This window comes from Pelodiscus sinensis, chromosome 13 (genome assembly GCF_052426305.1).
Source record: "Pelodiscus sinensis isolate ZL-2025 chromosome 13, ASM5242630v1, whole genome shotgun sequence".
Lineage (NCBI taxonomy): Eukaryota > Metazoa > Chordata > Testudines > Trionychidae > Pelodiscus > Pelodiscus sinensis.
Window position 1 is genome coordinate 47,268,838 of NC_143064.1, and position 17,218 is coordinate 47,286,055.

Genomic DNA, 17,218 nt, shown 5'->3' on the forward strand with positions numbered 1-17,218 from the left:
AAATGAACTGAGGCAAGTTATCAAAGGTTAACACAAAGCAGGGCTCATAAAACCCACAGGTATTTCCCAATCCCAGACCCATAGCGCGCGCTCATGCATACAGGTCCCCCGGTTGGTGTGTGCGGAGTACCTAGAGGGGAGGCAAACAGGCGGCCGGCAGGGCCACCTCTGAACGCAAGGCCTCGCTGTCCGTCGGGCTCCCAGTATCATGAGGGAGGAGAGGGACGTGGAGGAGCGAGCGTGGCTGCAGGCAGGTGGCACGAGACGGACGGGGGACCCGCTCCACACACGCCAGGGCATCCGGAGCCCCCATGGGGGCCGAGGCAAGGAAGAGGGAGACAGACACTCACCAGCAGCAGCCCCGCCAGGGAGAAGGGGAGGCAAGAAAGCAAAGTGAGGTTGTAATGTCCGAGGGGAGAGGAGGGGGTAAAACGGGAGAGCAGAGCCAGGGCTGACGGAGATCTGTGGGGCAGGAGAGGGAAGAGGTAGGGGCTCTCGGGCCTTGCTTTCACTGTTCAATAGAAGGTGTATTTTTACCAGGGGGGTACTAGCGGGTGTGAACTTCCCTGAGGTAAGAACCCAATGAAGACCAGGCCTGAGGGCCATGGAGAGTGGGAAGGCTGCCTGGAGGGAGCAGAAAAGACAGTGGAATTGGGGGGGGAGGCTAAGGGGAGAGATACTATGTGAGAGAACAAGGGAATGATTGACAATGAGAAACTGATAGAAGAGGAGGGGCTGCCTGGAGGAAAGAGGAATCTGGTAGGACTCATTCCGTTAATTTATGTTCCTGTATGTACATTTGAAGTACATTTCCCTGGAAGACATCCCAGGTCTGAGTGCAGGAGGGAACGTGACGAGATGCCCGTGTAGAACACAATGCAGCAATATTTCTCGGTCCGCTGAATTTTATAGTTAAATAACTCAAACAAACAACAGACAAAATAACCAAACACTTACCAGACCCCACAAACTCCTCCATCCGTCTCGCTTTGGGTTCGCTCGGTTCCGAGCTTGAGTTTCTTTGCCGCTTCATAGCAGCATGCCTGCTCTGTGCTCCGGTTGGCAGACCTGAGATAAAGGAAGCAGAATTCTTCAGGCCTGTTTCTAACAGCAGCAAACATCCGCATGCCCCAGGCAAGTCACGTAACCCCTCTGTGACTCAGTCGCCCCATCTGTAAACGAGGGCTAGCAATGCCTACCCTGCGAGGAGAATAACTGTCGGTTAGGTTCTTGGAAATGAAAGATGCTGCAGAGGGCATGATTGAAAAGGGCCATTAATTGGTAAATAATTATTAACACCAATTAATACTGTTGATGAATATAAACGTTGCATTATCAGTCAATGTCACTATTACGTGACATGAGTCATGCGCTTTGTGACAGAGCCAGGCCGGCTGGCTCCTGCAGTCGGGCGGAAGGGAGAGATGCTGGGCGAAGAGTTCTCCTTCCCCAGTAGCCAGGGCAGAGGCTGCTGCAGCGCCGTCAGGAAGAACCTGGGGCCAGTTAAGAACTAGCCAGAAGCAGCAGGCTAATCAGAGCACCCGCAGCCCACGAAGGACCCACTGGGGCTAGCTGAAAGGGCTTCCCCCCTTCAGAGCATCCCAGCAGGCCACGGACGGAGAGTGGAGAGGAGCTGGGAGGAGCTGGTGGGGGAAGTGGCTCTGAGAAAAGCCGCAGCTGTGAGGGTGGAGGAATCACTGCCAGTAGGGTCCCTGGGCCGGAACCTGGAGCAGCCGGTCCCGGATTCCCCCAGCCCGCTCTGCACACTAGGGAGGCCAGCCCGGAAGGGGGAGCTTGGGACTAAAGAGGCGCTCAGCCCAAGCACGTTCGACTGGCCTACGGTGAGGACAGCTCAGTCCGAAGGCCAGAGCCACAGCCTAAAGGGCGAGAGGCCGAGGAGAGGGCCACAGCGAGCCTGTGAGGCAAACGCTGCCCCTCTAGAAATGCAGGACCTCCGAGGCGAGGCCGGAGCTCCGCCCCAATCTGCTCGTATTTCCTACAGCGTAGCAATGTCCCCCGCTTCATTCTGAGGCGGCTCCATCCAGCTAGCGACCTCAGAGCGCTTCACAACCGCCAGCAAAGCGCCGCTAACGTTGTGTGGCGAGCGATACAGCGGCCGTTGGATTTGTGGAGTCTGGCACGCCCGGGCCTACCCGGCTCCCCTAGAGCACACTCCGACCGCCAGCTCGTTCTTAAATCCACCGGCGTTCCAGAGACATCTCACGCCCCTGAGTTACTGTCACAGCCGGTGCAGTAATTCACTCGAGACCTGTCCCTGCCAGCTTGATTGGTGCCGCTTTGCTAAAGGCGAAGTCCCCAGGCTCCAGAAAGCCCTAATAAGAACATCAGAAGGGACGGCAGCGACAGGCTCGCGGGAGGTTTATGGCCATAATTTAGTATCACTTCCTAAAATACAAAATGTCAGTTGGAACCTTGCGGAGCAGAGCCCGGAGCCGCTGCCGTGAGGCCAATCTGAGCCTCGAGGGCGGCCGCGCAACACGGAGAGGTTGTTTCCTCGCAGCGACCAGTTAATCTCTACTAGGCCCTGTCAGGGATGATTAACAAGCAATTACCGCTCCCTGGCCTGTCAAAGCCAATGTCTGAGACCTCCCCAGGCTAAGCGGGTTCCTGTTTATCGGTGCTCACCACACCTGAGCTACCTGCTTGGGAATTCCACCCTCAGAACATGCACATGGGAAGCAGTGTGCGCGCTGGCCACCGGCTGGGAATTTGCCTCCTCACGACGGCCTGGCTCAGACACTTTGGTGGGACCCCAGAAAAGTGGGGCGTTGAGAACTGGCCATGGGGTCATGTGGTGCCCCTCAGTCCCCTCTCCCCGTCGGCAAGTGGAGGGGAACTAGAGCTCTGGCACGTACAGCGAGGCCAGTCACTGCTGCTTCCCCCCGGGTGTTCCCCCACAAGGAGCAGGAGGTAGCAGAGCACCCGTGGCCATGTAGGAAAACCAGGCGCCATCACCAGCCCTCCTGCACCCGTCGTTCTTCCGCTCTGGGTGGCGTCTCCTCGAGGAGTCTCTGGAGTGCTGCAGCTGCCTGAGTGAAGTTGCTTTTTCCTGTTTCCTCCTTGGACTGGTTGTGACTGGGGCTCTTGCAGGGCCTCCTGCTCTCCATCCTCTCTGGGGCAGCAGCCCGTGCATGAGACTCTGAGGGCTGTGCTGGGAAGCAGAAGGCTGGAGAGAAAGCAGCATGGAGCCTTCCGTTGTGTGCCTTGCGGTGGGGAGGCTGAGACCGCGCATGTGCATGTGTGTGTGCGTGTGCGCGGGACACGGCCATACCAGGATATTGTGTGTGTGTGTGTGTGTGTGATGGCCCTACCAGGATAGTGTGTGTGTGTTGGACACGGCCATACCAGGATATTGTGTGTGTGTGTGTGTGTGTGTGATGGCCCTACCAGGATAGTGTGTGTGTGTTGGACACGGCCATACCAGGATATTGTGTGTGTGTGTGTGTGTGTGTGTGTGTGTGTGTGTGATGCCCTACCAGGATAGTGTGTGTGTGTTGGACACGGCCGTACCAGGATAGTGTGTGTGTGTGTGTGTGTGTGTGTGTGTGTGTGTGTGTGTGTGCGCGCGTGTGTGTGTGCGCGCGTGTGTGTGTGATGGCCGTACCAGGATAGTGTGTGTGTGTGTGTTGGACACGGCCATACCAGGATATTGTGTGCGTGTGTGTGCATGCGTGCATGCATGCGCGCGCGCTGGCCACAGCCATACCAGGATTTACACGAGTGGAACGTCTCCATGGTGGAGGAGGAAGGTTTGTTCACGGCTGCTCTCAATTCCTGGCTGTCCCCGCTGGGCTGTTGGACCAGGATATGACCCTTAGACAACGTGAAGACGACAAAACGTTGAGCTCTTTCACAGGTCCGTAAAATCTCACAGCACGCCGACTGAGACAGCCCTGCCGGTGACCTTCTATCTTGGATTTCCTCCGGCAGCCCTTCTGAAGGCTGCAGGAGAATTCCTGAGAGCGGGAAGGGAGGTGCAGACTGCAAAATACAGTGGTGCTTGGCTTCCTGTCTGCACACACAAGGAGCGTGCTCCCCTCACACCCAGCATGCAATGCTTCCCTGGCATAATACCACTAAAGGCTGCATCTAGGGAAGCCTTTTGTCTTTGCGGGAGATGGCCTCATGGTCTGAGCTGGCACCGTGGGCATGTCTGACCCTCAGAACCTTGCCGGGCACACAGCAGAAGCCTACGGCATGGCATCGCCTCCAGAAACCTTGCTGCGAAGGCACTAACCCAGAAGCTTTGTATCTTAGCTAGGTATGAACCGGATACACTGACTTCCTACCTGTCAGGGCGGCTAAACTCTGAATAAGTTACTTAGGGGGGCTGTGGAATCTCCATCCCTGGAGATATTGCAGAGCAGGTTGGACAGACACCTGTCAGGGATGGTCTAGACGGTGCTGGGTCCTGCCGCGAGGCAGGGGACTGGATTCGATGACTCTCGAGGGCCCTTCCAGTTCTAGTGTTCTGTGAGCTACGACTCGGTGCGTGTGGCGATGTCTCCCTCTAGTGGTGGACACCAGTCACCGTTTTGGCCGGCGTGGTGGAGACCTGGTGGCTCTCTCACCGAAGGCCCCGTGGTTGATCCTAGCACCCATGGGGATGGGAGCCTAACCACAGCACCCACCACGGCCCAGGCATCGTGCTGCATCCGAGCTCTCTGCTTCTCTTGGCCCCAGGCCAATCTCCAGGCCATCATCTCGTCCGAGAAGCAGGTGACGCTGCTGATGGACTCCATTGACCAAGCCCTAGTAGAGGTTGCTAAAGTGGAGGGGACCTTGCAGATTTACGAGGAGCTGCTGGGGAGCGTGAAGCAGCAGATGGATCACATCCAGCAGGGGAACTCCTTGCTGCACCGCATTGACTCCAACCACGAGAAGCTGATGGGCGAGATTCTCTTCCTCACGGTAGGTGCCGTCCTAGAAGGACCGATGTGTGGGCTTAATGGGATTAAGTTGCAGCAAGGGAGGTTTAGGTTGGACATGAGGAAAAACCTCCTGCCTCTCAGGGTGGTTAAACACTGGGATAAATTGCCCAGGGAGGCTGTGGAATCTCCATCCCTGGAGATATTTCAGAGCAGGTTGGACAGACACCTGTCAGGGATGGGCTAGACAGTGCTGGATCCTGCTGTGAGGGCAGGGGACTGGACTCGATGGCCTCTCAAGGCCCCTTCCACTTCTAGTGTTCTGTGATCTATGACCCACTGAAGTCGGGGGACAGCTTCCCCCAAGGGAACTAGGGACCCTGATCCAGAGCAGCCGAAGTCAGTCACTTGCCTCTACAGGGCTCCCAGAGAGAACTGGGCACTCCTTTGAGGCCTAGATACAATGGAGATGGGCACATGGTGGAGGCTGAAAAAGAGCAGTGGGGGTGGGCCTGAGGCAGCGGGGGTGGCGTGACGACGCAGGGGAACAGCCGGGCGGGGCGGGGTGTGCCGTGCCGCTGGCTAAGCAGGAGGCGGAGAGGAGCACCGAGTGGCATGTGGTTTCACAACAAAACCAGTGCTTTATCAGTAGCGACCGAGGTGCTCGGGGCCCCTTTCGGGCATGGCCATAGCTGCAGCATTAACGGTCACTGCAGCCGGGGCGCAGCTCCAATCAGCAGGGGCCATGGTGGGGGGGGGGGGAAGGTAGCGAAAGGTTCAACTTTTTGCCCCTGGACCACATTTGCCTGAAATTGTTCTCACCAGCCAATCCGCTTCCAGGATTGCGCTGCCTCCCCGCGACCGATAAGCATGTGACTCAGAGGGGAGCGAGAACGCTGGCGTGAGGGTTCTGCACCGCTGCCGGGTGCTAAAATAGGGGCCCTGGGTGCCCACAACCCTCTCAACTTGACATCGCCTGGGGCAGGGCCTGCCTGCATGTTATGTGTTTGGCCAACCCCTAGCACCGCGGAGCCCTGGGTCTCTCCTGTGTCGGGATCCCAAGCGCTGCCGTTTCTATGCTGCTGACCATTCTGTTTGAAGGGGGCTCGGCTGCATGGTGTATTGACGGGGAATGCAGCCTGGCAGCTTCCCGTAGCATCCTGCCAATGAAAGCAGAGAGCACCCATCCTGCCTGGGTACGGGACATCAAGCTGAGCCGCGGAAAGGGCAGGGGGGCACCGTGCATTAACTCAGCTCCCTTGGGTTTTGATCAGAGTAACCTGGACCTTAGTGAGGAGCACCGCCAGGCGCTCAGCCGGGGCGACCTCTCCAGCCCCAGCAAAGTGACGGCCTGCATTGCAGCCGCGGGCGCTCTCGCCAGCTGCATGAACGTCCCGGTACAGCCCGGTGAGTAGGAGTAGGAGCGATCTGCCTCGTCTCCCCCACGGCTGCCCCCGAGTGCAGCACTGGATTGTCCGACCTGGGAGGTCCTCCGAGCCCTCGCCTTCAGGCCCTAGAGTCTTGCACTTACCTGGTGCAAAATCCGGGGAGGAACGTGGAGCAGGAGATCCCGGAGTCAGTTTTCATGTTCCTCCAGGCCCTCGGGGCTCGGCCTTCGCCCACACAGATCTGGCTCCCTTTGACCTGACCTTTCCACTGCTTCCAGGTTTGTCTGTTCTCCTCCAGCCCCATCCGCAGTGCCATGCGCCGGGGCCTCGCCTCCCTCATGTTCTGGGGTAAGGGACGCCGGTCCTGCTTTCCTGCTTACCGCAGCACGTGCCAGCGCCGCACACCCTCCAGCCTCGCAGCTCTGGCCACAGTCATCTCCTTGGGCGAGCAGTCGGTGGCATTCCGCTCCCGGGAACCCTGACTTCCGGCTTGCGGGCTGACCTTCTCGGTGGCCCAGGGCTGATGCCCAGGAGAGCTGGCTCCAGGCTAGCACAGTGAGGGTCCACGGTTAGAACATACAAATGGCCACACGGGGTCAGGCACGTGGCCCCTCTAGCCCAGCATCCCGTCTCCTGCCAGTGGCTGGTGTTAGTGCTGGCCGTTAGCTAGGGGAGCTACTTGCAAGAGGTACTGTTTCTCTAGGAGCCATGCTGCAGGTCATCCTGCTAAGGCCCTCAGACAGACCTAACAAGCACCCTCTGGGGTCGCCTGTTGCTGTCTTCCCAGCTGTGGAACAGGTCGGGATCACAAGGCGAGCCCCACTCACGAAGAAAGGACTCCTCCAGGCCATAGAATCAGCCAGCCCGCTCTCAGTCTATACAGGTTGAACCTCTCTAATCCAGCACCCTCGGGACCTGACCAGTTCCAAACGAGAGAATTTTCTGGACCCCCAAAGGTGAATATTGTGTAGCAGCATCACCAGCACTGCCCCTGCTTGCTGGGCTCTGAGAAGACATTCAGGGGTAAATTAGAGCTAAATACCAGCCCGAACACTGAGAGCCAGGACAGGGGCGGTAAACAAACTGTATGGGACCATGGGAAAGTTGGCCACACCTATGAAAAGCGGACACCGGGCTAACTACCATCATTCCAGACAACGGCTGTTTCTGGACGAGAGTGGTCTGGAATTTGAGAGGTTCAAACTGTATTAGGAGAAAGCATTGCTAGAGCAAGCTCAGGTTAAACTTAGGCAGCCTTTTCCCTACACTCTGGAAACAGTGCGCAGCCAGGAGCTAGCCATATGCTGGCTGCTTCCCTGCTCTTATGAAGAATCATAGAATCATAGAATAATAGGACTGGAAGGGACCTCGAGAGGTCATCGAGTCCAGCCCCCCGCCCTCAAGGCAGGATCAAGCTCCGTCTACACCATCCCTGACAGATGTCTATCTAACCTGTTCTTAAATATCTCCAGAGAGGGAGATTCCACCACCTCCCTTGGCAATTTATTCCAATATTTGACCACCCTGACAGTTAGGAATTTTTTCCTAATGTCCAATCTAAACCTCCCCTGCTGCACTTTAAGCCCATTACTCCTTGTCCTGTCCTCAGAAACCAAGAGGAACAAATTTTCTCCTTCCTCCTTGTGACACCCTTTTAGATATTTGAAAACCGCTATCATGTCCCCCCTTAATCTTCTTTTTTCCAAACTAAACAAGCCCAGTTCATGAAGCCTGGCTTCATAGGTCATGTTCTCTAGACCTTTAATCATTCTTGTCGCTCTTCTCTGTACCCTTTCCAATTTCTCCACATCTTTCTTGAAATGTGGCGCCCAGAACTGGACACAGTACTCCAGCTGAGGCCTAACTAGTGCAGAATAGAGCGGCAGAATGACTTCACGAGTTTTGCTTACAACACACCTGTTGATACAACCTAGAATCATATTTGCTTTTTTTGCAACAGCATCACACTGTTGACTCATATTCAACTTGTGGTCCACTATGACCCCTAGATCCCTTTCCGCCATGCTCCTTCCTAGACAGTCGCTTCCCATCTTGTATGTATGGAACTGATTGTTCCTTCCTAAGTGGAGCACTTTGCATTTCTCTTTATTAAACCTCATCCTGTTTACCTCTGACCATTTCTCTAACTTGCTAAGGTCATTTTGAATTATGTCCCTATCCTCCAAAGAAGTCGCAACCCCACCCAGTTTGGTATCATCTGCAAACTTAATAAGAGTACTCTCTATCCCAATATCTACATCATTGATGAAGATATTGAACAGTACGGGTCCCAAAACAGACCCTTGAGGAACTCCACTTGTTATCCCTTTCCAGCAGGATTTAGAACCATTAACAACAACTCTCTGACTACGGTTATCCAGCCAATTATGCACCCACCTTATCGTGGCCCTATCTAAGTTATATTTGCCTAGTTTATCAATAAGAATATCATGCGAGACCGTATCAAATGCCTTACTAAAGTCTAGGTATATGACATCCACCGCTTCTCCCTTATCCACAAGGCTCGTTATCTTATCAAAGAAAGCTATCAGATTAGTTTGGCATGACTTGTTCTTCACAAACCCATGCTGGCTATTCCCTATCACTTTATTACCTTCCAAGTGTTTGCATATGATTTCCTTAATTACCTGCTCCATTATCTTCCCTGGGACAGACGTTAAACTGACCGGTCTATAATTTCCTGGGTTGTTCTTATTCCCCTTTTTATAGATGGGCACAATATTTGCCCTTCTCCAGTCTTCTGGAATCTCCCCTGTCTGCCATGATTTTTCAAAGATCATAGCTAAAGGCTCAGATACCTCCTCTATCAGCTCCTTGAGTATCCTGGGATGCATTTCATCAGGACCTGGTGACTTGCTGACATCTAACTTTCCTAAGTGATTTTTAACTTGTTCTTTGTGTATCCTATCTTCTAAACTTACCCTCTCTCTGCTTGTATTCACTACGTTAGGCACACCTCCAGATTTCTCGGTGAAGACCGAAACAAAGAAGTCATTGAGCATCTCCGCCATTTCCAAGTTCCCTGTTACTGCTTCTCCCTCCTTGCTAAGCAGTGGGCCTACCCTGTCCTTGGTCTTCCTCTTGCTTTTAATGTATTTATAAAAGGTCTTCTTGTTTCCCTTTATGCCTGTAGCTAGTTTGATCTCATTTTGTGCCTTTGCCTTTCTAATCTTGCCCCTGCATTCCCGTGTTGCTTGCCTATATTCATCCTTTGTTAGTTGTCCTAGTTTCCATTTTTTATATGACTCCTTTTTTATTTTGAGATCATGCAAGATCTCCTTGTTAAGCCAAGCTGGTCTTTTGCCATATTTTCTATCTTTCCTACACAGCGGAATTGTTTGCTTTTGGGCCCTTAACAACGTCCCTTTGAAATACTTCCAACTCTCCTCAGTTGTTTTTCCCTTCAGTCTTGCTTCCCATGGGACCTTAACTACAAGTTCTCTGAGCTTATCAAAATCTGCCTTCCTGAAATCCATAACCTCAATTGTGCTGGTCTCCCTTCTACCTTTCCTTAAGATCATGAACTCTATTATTTCGTGATCACTGTCCCCTATACTGTCTTCCACTTTCAAGTTCTCAACTAGTTCCTCCCTATTTGTTAAAACCAAATCCAGAACAGCTTCTCCTCTGGTAGCTTTTTCAACCTTCTGAAACAGAAAGTTGTCTCCAATGCAGTCCAGAAACTTATTGGATAGCCTGTGCCTCGCTGTGTTAGTTTCCCAACATATGTCTGGATAGTTGAAGTCCCCCATCACCACCAAATCTTGGGCTTTGGATAGTTTTGTTAATTGTTTAAAAAAGGCCTCATCCACCTCTTCCACCTGGCTAGGTGGCCTGTAGTAGACTCCTAGCATGATATCACCCTCATTTTTTACCCCTTTTAGCTTAACCCAGAGACTCTCTACACAGCTATCTCCTACGTTCATCTCCACTTCAGTCCAAGTGTGTACATTTTTAATATACAAGGCAAAGAAGCTTGTTATTAACGCAGAGCAGAGGGGCAGACCAGTTGTATTTATAGGAGTCTTGGGGAATTATTTGCTCCTTAGACGAACCCATTGTGGGTCTCATTTCCCGGGTGCAGTGAGACGCTTAATTTGTGCATGTAGGGGCAGGGATGGCGTCCTACACACACTGGCTATTTGCACATGAAGGTGGCCAGCTAGGCATGCACAGTTTTTTAAACTCCAGCGTGGTCCTTATTGGGTTAGTGCCGCAGGGACCGTCCCACTCCTGGTAGGCTGGGAGGAGAGTAGTTTTCCAACAGTGTGCGTCTTTGAGACCTGGCATATCTGTCACGTTGAGGCCTGATGTGCGTCGTTGGGCACAACACCACACGAGCCGCCTCTCCTGATGTCGGCCTTCTCCTCCTTCACGCAAGGTTACCGGAAGCTGCAGGCCATCGCGGAGCAGCTGATCATGTTTGAAACGCTGAAGCAGAACTTTGAGAACAATTTCATCAGCCATATTACAAGCCTCTTTGAACGGCAGGTAGGTTCACTCCCAGCCCTGCTGTGGCAGCTGGTCAATTCTGCAAGCAAGCAACATTCAGGCACTGCAAGTTTGGAGGTACAGTAAGTGCTACTTAAAACTTGGCACAGAAAAGGTTACAAGAAAACCTTGCCCTACCCTGCCCCTGTTTAGACACACCTCAGCAAACTGACTCTGGGGTGACTCTTTTACAGCGGAGGGGGGTGTTGCACACATTTGCCTGTTTGGAGAACGACCCTCCCACACTGCTGTCTTTGGCCGCAGCCAAATGCAAAAAAGGTTTAACCCTGGACAACATTTATTCTAAAGAAGTGGGTTTTTTCCTGAGTTCCTATAGACATGAGAAATGTGGGTCCCACTTGGCCTGTAGGACTCTACGTCCTCTGGAAACACATGACATGATCACATCACAAGAGCTGCGGTCCAGGGCGTGCACAGGAATTTAAATTTGACCCCTTTTGGAGGGGTAGATTCTGTGCCCGCCCATCCCATCCCCCGTTCCCAAGGCACTTGCTGCCCCTCCCCCCACTGCCCTGGGCTCACTCTTCCCTGCCTCTGTGGCCCTGGGGAGTTGGGGGGCGGGGGGATGCCCCTCCTTGCATGTGCCCCTGGTTGCAGCAATTGAGAAAGGAAAGGATATTAATGTCAGTTTGATTGTCATTTCATTGTTGTCTCTCATGCCTCGTGCCTTCATTTGACGTGTGTGACTGCTGCTAAGAAGGGAAAAAACAAGCGGACGTCTCCTGTTCAGGCGGGGGCCGGGCCGATGGGAGAGGAGAATAGCACATTTCTCACCTCCTTTATACGTGAGAGGGGAAGCAAAGCCCCAAAGTCCTTCAAATCCACCTTTACACCAGCGGTTCTCCAGCTGTGGGCCAGGACCCCCGTGTGGGCCGTGATTCCATTTTCATGGGTCGCCAGGACTGGCTTAGACTTGCTGGGATCCAGGGTCAAAGCCAAGCCAAGCCCCATTTCCCAGACCGAGTCAGAGGGCTCCAGCCTCGGGTGGCATGGCTCTGGGTATAGCCCCCTGCGTGGGCCTGAAACTCTTGGGCTTTGGCCCTGGCCTCACCCATCACCTCCCGCCTCAGCTTTTGGCTTTGTCCATCTGCTTGGGACTCAAACCCCATTCTTACGAGCACAGCGATCTGGCCCCTCCTCGTGCCCACTGAAAGACCAAACAATCCTTGCTGCTTCCTTCCTGAGCAGCGTTTGTCGGGAGCAGCCCTGCATCCCGAGTCTGGTCTCACGCCGCCGTGTCCATCCCGAGCGGAGAATCCATCCGGCTTGTGGTTGGCCTGCAGAGAGAGCATTCTAAGTACCCTCCTGCGGCGCCTCTCGATTGTTCCAAAGCACTCTCCCCTGTTCAAGAGTCTGATGTGTCCGGCGTACTCCACGTTTCACCTCTCTTGCAAACCATTTGCTTACACAAATCCAACATAAAAAGACAGAAATGTCCCAGCGCTCTTACTGACAGACTGCTGGCAGGCTCCTTTTACCATATCGTTACACAATAAATCCACTGGGACCTAATACTGTACTTACATTGCTGTGCACGGTGTAGAGAGCGGTATCAGCAAGTCAGCGGTGTGAAATTTTAGTTTGTACTGACTTCGCTAGCGCTGTTCATGTAGCCTGTTGTAAAATCAGGCAAATCTCTACATGGGTTGCTGTACCCCTAGAAGATCCCTGTGCACCCCAGGGATACATGTACCCCCAGCTGGGGGAATGGACATACGGGAAACTGCTCACCTGGAGGCTTTCCTCTCTGCTCCCATTGGCTGGAATCATGGCCAAGGGGAGCAGCAGGGGGCGGAGCCTGGGAGCAGCAGGAAGCACAGGCCAAGTAAGTGCCACTCGTCCCCCTTCCCCATATTCCCCTCACACATCCCTCCCACCAAGACCCGCCCACAGCCCTACCCTGCTCTTGCACTCTCCCTCCTTGCTAGACCCCACCCCCAGCCCATTCCTGCACCCAACCTCCTGGCCAGACCACTGCACCCCCAGCCTGCTCCTGCACCCTACCTCCAGGCCAGATCCCCACACCCCGAGTCTGCTCCTGCACTCTAGCTCTAGGCCAGACCCTGCACCCGCACCCCACCACACACACTCATTTTGTCATCGTGGGGGTTGGCTGGTGCTCCGCGGAGAGGTCTGCATTGAGTGGGGTGGGCCAGTGGCCAAAAAGTTTGAGAACCGCTGGTGTAGACACATGGCCAGAGCAGGTTTTAACATCACTCTTCCAAGTTGCTACTGGCGTCTCAAACGTCGTTAGAACCGGGCCTGCCCAAGCCAGCCAGAAGAGATCCATCTGCTTCGTAAGCACGTGAACTATTGCACTGAGCTCTGCTTTGCTTTTGCTTCTGTTTCAGGGAAGTGGCCAATCCCTGGCCCAAATGCAGCAGCTCAGCAAGCTGATTTCACCCACCCATGGGCCCTACCACGACGACCTGCTCCCTTATGCTCCCCTCATGGCCTGGCTGAGGAAAGCCAACCCGATCCTGTTCCATGACCTCCCAAAGGTACGGCCACTCCTCCAAAGTGCCCCGGGCCACATCAGCACTGGGGGCTTAACGAGAGGAATAACAGATTAGTTATTAAGCTGGATGTTTTTAATTGGGATGGATCCTTTGAGACACCAGCCCGGAGGGAGTCAGTTCAGCCTAACGGGGATTGGTAATGGCTCTTTAATAGAGACAGTATTTTATAAGCACTTAAAGCAGGTGTTTGTGTGACGTAGTGGGGATACCTTGCTAGGGCTGTGGCGACCTCTGCTGTCTGTGACAGGAGTCATTATGCAAAGGGGGCTCCAAACCTGTCTGACCAGCTACCCCCCATGGGGAGAAACAAAGGAAGGTGGATGCCGCCCCTGGCTGGGGGGCAGGGCTGGAGGAGAGTTAGTTAGTTTTCTGTCTGGGAGAATGGAGGAAGCAGCCTCAGCAACAGGCTGGGGGGTTTAGAAGCTGGACCCCCCACCCCATATCAAGGGGGCTGAGGCATCCTAGGCCTGCCCTGTAACCTGGTGACATCTGTGCTGTGCTGTATTCTGGAAAGGCAATAAACTCCCTCTGTTCTACTGGCTGGTGGAGTCTGTTCGTGCCCTTTCAGGGGTGCAGGAGGCGGGAGACCCCAACGCGCCGTCACAGTTTGACAGTAGCAAGTGGCGTTAAATGAGTGTGACATTCTAAGCTGTGGCCTTTTTAGGGTAGATGTGTCCATACAGAGATGAAATGAGAAAGGAAGCGAGAAAATATCACTTACCTTGAGCACCGTACTGATGTGCAGGCCTTCGGGCTCTGCTTCGCAGCTAGGCCCTGTTTTCTGCACGAGGGCGCTTCTCAGGGAAAGTCATCGTTCTCTGATTTCCCCAGCCGAGATCAGAGCCCCATGAGGCCAGGCTGTGGACACGTCGTAACAGTCAGTCACTGCGGAGTGGCGCTCACAGCCTAAGTAGACAAGCAAAAGTAGGGTTAGTGAGCCCCGTTTTACAGTGATCTGCACAGGCCCCTATCTTAGAGCCAGATCAAATCCCCAGGCCTGCAACACAACCCCCATCAAAGGGGGGTAAAAGAACGCCACACGGGGTTGATCCCTGAGAGTGCCAGACAAGTAATGGCCCCCTCAGCAATGATCCTCTACACTTTTTCATCCATGTGTGGAATAAATGTTGTTCCATGCACTGAGGTATGTGTGAATGTGCACCACTGGTCAAAACACATGCTGCTGGCTGTGGACACTGGACGCCCTGCTGATCAGCGGGGCAGCATTTAAATCTCTCCTGAACGGCGGCACAAGCGCCCAGCTTACAGGGAACCCTGCCCCTCTGTGTTCAGTGAGGGCCAGTACTTTAGCTTCACATCGGCTCAGCCCCTCCTACCATGCTGGGCATTGCTTCATTGCTCAGACTAAGGGAGCAGTTCCCTGCAGCCCCCTCTGGCTCCCCATCACAGTACAGGGCGACTCTGAGCCTGCTTCGCCTGGGAACGCCCGCGGTGCCCTCTGAAGGCAGGTGTCCCTGGGGTGACAATCTGACTGTGGCAGTGTTCTGCTTGCTGAAAACAAGGATGCCAGCAGCTGTGTTGGGAGCAGAGTTCACCCCCATGCAAAGGGGCAGCGTGTGCTTGCTGCAGAGTAGTCCAGGTGCCTGAGTCTTCACCATTCAGCCACCCTGCTCCCTGTAGCCAGCGAACGGCACAACTTTAGAACGGGCGTCAGTGCTGCACAGCCGGGTCCTTCCCTTCTCAGCTCTCCCCACGGCCCCGAGCGCGACATATTTCACTAGGCGTTGGAGCAGCTAAGCCAGGGCTGCGGACAGGCTGGTGGTGGCTGGGATGGGGAGTGGCTCAGACTGGCATTTCCCTCCTTCCTTCCCCTCCCAGGTCTATGCCTGGAATCTGAGCCGGCTCTACGAGAGGGAAATCAAAGCCTTTTTCGAGCTGGCCAGGCTGCTGCTGCAGGGCAGAACCAAGGAGGGTAAGTGGCGCGGCTCTGCGGGACAGGGGTGGATTTGTTAACCGAGAGCACGGAGGAGTTTTCCCCTTTCTGCCTCCTGGACTATCGGTTCCTTGGGTGGGTTTGCCCCTTTCGTCTGCGGGCCAAGTGCTCAGTGGATGCAGACTGACGAAGCTCCCTTGTCTGTAGAGGAATATGCTGATTCACACCAGGTGGGCTTTGTATGGCTGTTTGCTGCAGGTTTATTCAGCACTGTTTGTTTGCTTCTGAGCAAGGGGAGCTTTGCGGCTTCCCCTGTAGGAATTAAGGGAGGCATTTCCACAGGCATCAAGAGAGCCAGAAATGAAGTTATGCACATGCTATGTATTTACGGCATCAAGCAAAGGTGAAAGGAAGCCAGTGCACCTGGGTGTGGCGCACCGGTGAGACACTGGCCGGCTTTGCATTTAGCAGCATGTTTGCTGTGGCTCAGCTCCCTGAAACCACCAGCCCCTGAGAACGCAGGTGCCAGCTCCCAGGACTTTGCAGGCCTTGCATTGTCTGTACCGGTTGGCCCACACCAGGCCCCCGTCCTCCGAGTGTTCCCTGCAGCGTCCTGCATCTCAATCCCTGATCCCTAAGACTTACCAGGTTGGCTGTTCCCAAAAGAACAGTCACCACCAGCTTGTCAGTTTCAACTGGGGACCAGTGATTTGCTGGCTACCACAGCACCTGACTGTACCGATAGTGAGAAGGAAGGCTAGTGGAAGTGAGTAGCTGCACATAAAACACAATTATAACCGCACTTTCCAGAGACTAAAGTGAACTAGCAGGTTAACCTCCTGTCTAAAGGAGTTTTCTCTCACCCCACATGCTCATAACCCCAGGGAGACCCCACTTCCTTGAATGGAAAAGCTTTCCTTCCCCAGTGAGAGGGGCCAGGGTCGCTTCTTTGTCTTCTAGAAATCCCCCCAGAATTCCTTGTCTTTGCCTATGGACGGGTTAATCTGCCCTCCATGGCTTGTGTGTTCCTGGGTCCTCTCCTGCTGATTTCACAACCATTCCTCAACCTGTGATTTCGAATCCATTGTGTTAAATTAAGCGCTGCAAGTTACGGCCCTGACCGAGAGAGGACATTCCGTGCCTCCTGTCTGCAGGAACAGGTCTCAGGCATATCGGGTGACCTGCTCTTAAATTACACTCTTGAGAACATAATTTTCTGGAATGGACACGTAGCTCCTGAAAGAGCGTCGGTCCCTGCTTTTCACAGTGGCAGTGATGGCTGGGGAGACGCCAGCTTGCAACTGAGATCTCACATGATGCTCTTTGGTGAGCCAGAATGGACATACCAGAATCAGGATCTTCCTAACCCATCTTCACCCAACCCACTGGTGCTTGGTCCTGCCATGAGTGCAGGGGACTGGACTTGATGCCCTCTCAATGAACAGAACCACTTGCCCATGCATCTCTAAGCAGAGAGAGGACAGAGGTGTATAAAATAATGTACTTTCTTCATGCAATTCGATACTCCTATTTACCCTCTCTTGTAGTACCAGAGCAAGGTGACCTCAATACAATGAAAAGGCATTTAGAAATCAAAGCAGGAAGTCAGTTTCAGACAGAATGCCGTTATCGGTGGAACTCCTTGCCACAAGACATTATGGAGGCCAAGAAGTCAGCAGGACTCAAGAAAGGCAGTGCTGTTTATATGCAATCTCTGCAGCTACAGTAGGAAGAATAAACATTCGTAAGGGATTATATCAGAGCTGCTCCTTCCTGGGGTGCCCTCCTATGGCAGGCGGCATCATGAGTAGTGTGCCTGCCTCAGTTTTCCCTTCAGTCACCCACAAAGGAATATAGTCTGTCAGTGTTCAATGCAGAGACCGCCCCTAGGCGTAATTCACATGTGTACAGGAACCTTGCGATAAAACCATTCTCCTCGACCCCCAAAACACAACATTTACCAGCCAAGTTGCTTCTTTCCTGTGACTCTGCTCC

At 53.7% G+C, this 17,218-nt stretch overlaps 1 protein-coding gene across 5 annotated transcripts in view; it reads left to right on the forward strand.

The window, feature by feature from the left end:
- The window catches only part of LOC106731628 (exocyst complex component 1-like), a 60,066-nt gene that overhangs the window by 27,162 nt on the left and 15,686 nt on the right, over positions 1-17,218 (forward strand). For all 5 annotated transcript variants that reach the window (XM_089781672.1, XM_089781674.1, XM_075896647.2 and 2 more), the window contains 5 exons: positions 4,705-4,932; positions 6,164-6,296; positions 10,680-10,789; positions 13,162-13,311; positions 15,169-15,262. In XM_089781672.1, coding sequence (XP_089637798.1) covers positions 4,705-4,932; positions 6,164-6,296; positions 10,680-10,789; positions 13,162-13,311; positions 15,169-15,262 — 715 coding nt within the window. The remainder of the gene's footprint in view (positions 1-4,704; positions 4,933-6,163; positions 6,297-10,679; positions 10,790-13,161; positions 13,312-15,168; positions 15,263-17,218) is intronic.